Source organism: Chanos chanos, chromosome 6 (genome assembly GCF_902362185.1).
Source record: "Chanos chanos chromosome 6, fChaCha1.1, whole genome shotgun sequence".
NCBI lineage: Eukaryota > Metazoa > Chordata > Actinopteri > Gonorynchiformes > Chanidae > Chanos > Chanos chanos.
This window is the reverse complement of record NC_044500.1, coordinates 49,455,987-49,462,057: the sequence shown is the minus strand read 5'-3', so window position 1 is coordinate 49,462,057 and position 6,071 is coordinate 49,455,987. Positions and strand designations below refer to the sequence as shown.

Genomic DNA, 6,071 nt, shown 5'->3' with positions numbered 1-6,071 from the left:
TCGTATCCTAGGTGAAGGGGGAGGGACCCTGGCCTCACTATGGTGGGTGTAGGGGCGGAGCCTACAGTTGTCCTTGGAGGCGTGTCCTGATGAGACAAGGGTTTGATTTTGTTAAACTGCTCGAAATGAAAGAGAAACTCACTAATGTATATAAACCCAGGCTACGTGTACTTGGATCGGCTATCTGAATGAACCCTGAGATACACGCAGTTAACATGCTGAAGGTACATTTAATCATCTCCTTAAAACGATTACAATTAAACCTGAGATCAAATTCAGTTACATCCTGGATTACATGAATTAAACTGAAATAAACCCTGTGAATTAAACGCCTGAACTCTTCAAAAGGCATTTACGACAGATACACATTCACAACGAAAACCTGCTCAGCTCTGTCCACTGTGATTCAGTAAAGCTCAGACCCGGTGACTCAGTAAAGCTCAGACACGGTGCCTCAGTAAAGCTCAGACACGGTGACTCAGTAAAGCTCAGACCCGGTGACTCAGTAAAGCTCAGACCCGGTGACTCAGTAAAGCTCAGACCCAGTGATTCAGTAAAGCTCAGACCCGGTGACTCAGTAAAGCTCAGACCCGGTGACTCAGTAAAGCTCAGACACGGTGACTCAGTAAAGCTCAGACCCAGTGATTCAGTAAAGCTCAGACCCGGTGACTCAGTAAAGCTCAGACCCGGTGACTCAGTAAAGCTCAGACCCGGTGACTCAGTAAAGCTCAGACACGGTGACTCAGTAAAGCTCAGACCCGGTGACTCAGTAAAGCTCAGACACGGTGACTCAGTAAAGCTCAGACCCGGTGACTCAGTAAAGCTCAGACACGGTGACTCAGTAAAGCTCAGACCTGGTGACTCAGTAAAGCTCGGACCTGGTGACTCAGTAAAGCTCGGACACGGTGACTCAGTAAAGCTCAGACCCGGTGACTCAGTAAAGCTCAGACACGGTGACTCAGTAAAGCTCAGACCCGGTGACTCAGTAAAGCTCAGACACGGTGACTCAGTAAAGCTCAGACCTGGTGACTCAGTAAAGCTCAGACACGGTGACTCAGTAAAGCTCGGACACGGTGACTCAGTAAAGCTCAGACCCGGTGACTCAGTAAAGCTCAGACACGGTGACTCAGTAAAGCTCAGACCCGGTGACTCAGTAAAGCTCAGACCCGGTGACTCAGTAAAGCTCAGACACGGTGACTCAGTAAAGCTCGGACACGGTGACTCAGTAAAGCTCAGACCCGGTGACTCAGTAAAGCTCAGACCTGGTGACTCAGTAAAGCTCGGACACGGTGACTCAGTAAAGCTCAGACCGGGTGACTCAGTAAAGCTCGGACCCGGTGACTCAGTAAAGCTCAGACCCGGTGACTCAGTAAAGCTCAGACACGGTGACTCAGTAAAGCTCGGACACGGTGACTCAGTAAAGCTCAGACACGGTGACTCAGTAAAGCTCAGACCCGGTGACTCAGTAAAGCTCAGACACGGTGACTCAGTAAAGCTCAGACACGGTGACTCAGTAAAGCTCAGACCCGGTGACTCAGTGAAGCTCAGACCCAGTGAGAAAGAATCAAAGGCAGTGTAAGATCAGACGAGTCCTAAACAGGCAGAAACACAGGGGAACTGGCAGTAATGCAAACGTATCACACCTTGGTCTTCATTACGGTGGCGGCAGGCTCTCTCGCCATGGCAACCGTCTCTTTACTGTACGTTATCCCAGGAGTGGAGTCAGGGCTGTCCGGGGGGGAGGAGTCAATCTCCAGAGGACCCTCCTTCTCCTTAATTTCAGACGGAGTCTGAAGAGCCAGGGGCTGAGGATAGAGTACAATCAATCAATCAATCAATCAATCAGCCAGTCAGACAACCACTCAACCACCCCACTGAACAGTTCACCTTCTGGACAATGTTTTCTCCTCTGGTTCTGCGGCTTTGCACAGATCATCTGAACTATTCACTCCTCAACCTCCACTTTTCTCTCTCTCTCTCACCGGGTTTTTAGAATTAGAGAAGTACTTTATTGTCCCCATGGGGAAATTCAACCTCTGCATTTAACTCATCCTATACACACACACTAGGAGCAGTGGGCAGTGAAATTCAACCTCTGCATTTAACTCATCCTATACACACACACTAGGAGCAGTGGGCAGTGAAATTCAACCTCTGCATTTAACTCATCCTATACACACACACTAGGAGCAGTGGGCAGTGAAATTCAACCTCTGCATTTAACTCATCCTATACACACACACTAGGAGCAGTAGGCAGCTGCAGTGCAGGGCAGCGCCTGGGACCAACTCCAGTTCTTTTGCCTGAGCCTTGGTCAAGGGCACTGACTAGAGTATTAACCCTAACATACCTGTCTTTGATGATGGGAGGAAACCAGAGCACCCAGAGGAAACCCAGGCAAACAAAAGGAGAACATGCAAACTCCACACAGAAAGGACCTGGGGCGGCCAGGACTGGAACCCAGGGCCTTCTGACCACTGAGAAACCCACTCCTCTCTCTCACCGTGTTTTTGACTCTGTCCTCCTCCTGTGTTTTGCGTAGCTCCTGTTCAAAGGAGCCGGCGAGCTCACTGAACAGTCCCACCTCCTCACAGTTCTTCAAGAAACGAGTGGGAGTGGGCGTCTGATCTACAACACACACACACACACACATATTGCAGTTAATAACATAACTATTTGCATGTTTGTGTTCTACAGCTTAACATGACTGTTTATGGTTGTGTTCTACAGCTTAACATGACTGTTTATGGTTGAAACCAACCAAACAGTTGTATCTCAGGTCTTGATATGTGAATGATGAATGAGGGCAAACCCAGGAGAGAAGACATGAATGTACAGTGAATGAGGGCAAACCCAGGAGAGAAGACATGAATGTACAGTGAATGAGGGCAAACCCAGGAGAGAAGACATGAATGTACAGTGCAGGACAGTCACTAACATCTCATTGTCTCACTGTATTGTAGACAATTGTAGACATAACTTATCTCTTCAAAATAGAGATTAGACACACAGACTAATGATGCTCAGTAAGAGCATAGATCTGCCAGGACACTACAGCAGGACAGAGACTGACAGTGACACAAGACCCCCCAATAACCATACCACACAACCCCACCCCCCCAATAACCATACCACACAAACCCCCCCCCCCCAATAAACTTTACCCCCCTTCTCACTGCCCCGCCCCCAATAACCATACCACACAAACCCCCCCCCCCCAATAACCTTTACCCCCCCCCCAAATAACCTTTACTTCCCTTCTCACCGCCCCCCCCAATAACCATACCACACAAACCCCCCCAGTAACCATACCACACAAACCCCCCCCCCCAATAATCATACCACACAACCCCCCCAGTAACCATATCACACAAACCCCCCCCCAATAATCATACCACACAACCCCCCCCAATAACCATACCACACAAACCCCCCCAATAACCATACCATACAAACCCCCCCCCCCAATAACCATACCACACAAACCCCCCCCAATTACCATACCACACAACCCCCCCCAATTACCATACCACACAAACCCCCCCCAGTAACCATACCACACAACCCCCCCCCCCCCAATTACCATACCACACGAACATCACTAATCCCACAACATACAATCACTAAACATGGAACACATAAACACCAGCGAAAAACACACCAGTAACCAAACACACTTCAGAAACCATACAACAAACACATACACAGTCAGTAAACACACACAACAGTCAAAAACCCAGTAAACACACACAACAGTCAAAAAATCCAGTAAACACACACAATAGTCAAAAAACCCAGAATACAGAAGCATAACTTTGGGATGGATTTCAACTGTCTAATAAGGGAACACCTCTCATCATACTCTGTATGTGAGACACTGACCTGCAATAATGACTGTGTCTGTTCTGGTCTGTCCAAACTTCAGAGTCATCTCATGTTTGTGTTTGTGCACAGCGAGATGGTCTTCATTAGTGAACCTCTGGAGGGAGGGAGGGGGAGAGAGAGAGAGAGAAAGAGATGGACATTTTTATCATTCTGGTGGTGAAAACATCTGTGGCAGTAGTATAGTGTCTATAAAATGTTAATAGAAGGCTGCAGGAACAAATGTGCTTATGACTCTTTAATAACTGTCTTGAAGTCCCACTAACTCAGGCCTAGAGTTGAGTTTGCAATGGCTCTGACCTATGACTGACAGTGCTCACAACCAATGACTGAATGGAAGAGAGGGGCTCAACCCAAATAATTCTGGCTGGCCTCCCGCCTCTGAAAGAACCAATGGCAAGCTTCATATTGTATTACCACTCAGTTTTTATTAGGCTTTGAACAGTTACATTTGTCAGAATACAGAGACAAATATAACATAGTAGCATTTAATTGAACTGGGCCTTATGGTCTGTGCAGTCGTGCCTGAGTGACACACAGAGAAGCCAATGAGACGGGAGAGCTGAGCAGAGATGTGAACAGAGGATGTGATGCTGCATGAGAGACGATCATTTCAGTTTACAGTAAATAAGGAGGAGGAAGCACTGAGAACACCATCAGGAGCATGAGAACAAGACAAACAAGAGACAGACTCAGTTAGAAAGGAGGAGAAGCAAGGCAGACAAGAGGGCGAGGAAGAGAGAGAGAGAGAGAGAGAGAGAGAGAGAGAGTGAGAGAGAGATGAAGTGAGTGAGATGAGTGTTTCACCTGGCCACATCCTGGGGCGGTGCACACAAAAGGTCGGTCGTCCCCCATTTTACATAAAGCGCTTCCTGGGTGTCACTTCCTGCGGAGTTTCCAGATAACAGCAGAATAATAAAGGTCTCCTCCTAAGACACCTCCATTCACAAAAAAAAAAAACCCCAGAGCTCCGACTGCATTAAATCAGCCTACTGCTGAGTTCAGTCCCCTCAGATTAGACCCCAAATACAGGACCTCTCTCTCTGGGGCATTTACAAATACACAATTTCCCTCCTTACAGAGCCACCATACATTTATTAAGTTTGCTCATCCTGTTAAATTCAGCCGTCGACATGCAGGTGTACACGTGCTCAAATAAGATGAATGACAACAGGACTGTCGTAGCTATGATGAACTTAAAAGATGTCAAATCGTCAAGCACAGACAATCACGGTTTCTTAGTACCATCCATTTTACAACAGAGGCTAACAAGACTTTCTCTGAAGCAAAGAATCACATGTTTCTGCGAAAGGTCCATAAAATATTCTTCTCCCTGTCAAAACATTTCACTGCCACTGAAATGGAATGGGCTGTGTGTCTTTCGGGCATGGCATGTTAGTGTTAGTTAGCTAGCTAGCTATGAGGCTATATAAAGGTAAGCGAAAGTGTAGCTAATGTTAGCCCGTTGGCTAACTACAGCACACCTAACTGGATCTATACAGACACTGGCAGCATTAAAACAAAACTAAGATAACCTTTTGAGTGCTCAAATACAGCCAACATCGTCTTCATATAGGTCTTGACATTAAGAACTTTTGATATTCAATGGGTAACGATATATAAAAACAACCAATGCTCATAAATATCCTATCTAGATACTGCCCGCGTCGGCTTTTAACTACCCATGTAAGCGTTTTCCTTGCTAACGGTAACATTAGCTAACAAGCTAACGCTAACCACACAGCTAGCTACAATGACAGTAGGTTAGCTTTCTCACGAGACCTGCATTCTGCCTTTAAATAACAGTGACCATCATCGCAGGATTACTGATTTATGTTGCCATTCGTTCCACTGGTCTATGTGTGAAGCGTTTCAGTGTTTACAAACTTACCCCGCACCTCCCTCCCTTTCTCTATCTCACTTTCTATCTCTCTCCGTTTCTACCTTCTGTAGACCTACTCCTTCATCCAGCACGTAGTCAAAATCTCGCGATATATTGAGGTAATACCCAAACAGATTAAATTTTGTTACGTAACAGATTTACAGAGGAGACCATCCATAATCCTGCTGTCCGACACGGAAAACACGAGCTGAATATTGAAAGTGCACTCCAGATACGGTACTACTGATGGTTAGTTTAGGTGAAATTAGCAGATATTTTCACTACGTCGCTTTTATTATTCTTATGG

General features: G+C 46.5%; 1 protein-coding gene across 1 annotated transcript in view; it reads right to left on the bottom strand.

Annotated features, from left to right (window-relative positions):
• The window catches only part of atf7b (activating transcription factor 7b), a 10,602-nt gene extending 4,747 nt beyond the window's left edge, over window positions 1-5,855 (bottom strand). The window contains exons 1-6 of the mRNA XM_030777108.1: window positions 5,774-5,855; window positions 4,690-4,768; window positions 3,883-3,979; window positions 2,504-2,628; window positions 1,644-1,805; window positions 1-86 (exon numbers count right to left, since the gene is read on the bottom strand). The exon at window positions 1-86 is cut by the window's left edge and continues 69 nt beyond it. Of these exons, the coding sequence (XP_030632968.1) occupies window positions 1-86; window positions 1,644-1,805; window positions 2,504-2,628; window positions 3,883-3,979; window positions 4,690-4,737 (518 nt within the window). The 5' untranslated portion in view covers window positions 4,738-4,768; window positions 5,774-5,855. The remainder of the gene's footprint in view (window positions 87-1,643; window positions 1,806-2,503; window positions 2,629-3,882; window positions 3,980-4,689; window positions 4,769-5,773) is intronic.
• Between the last annotated feature and the right edge of the window lie 216 nt (window positions 5,856-6,071).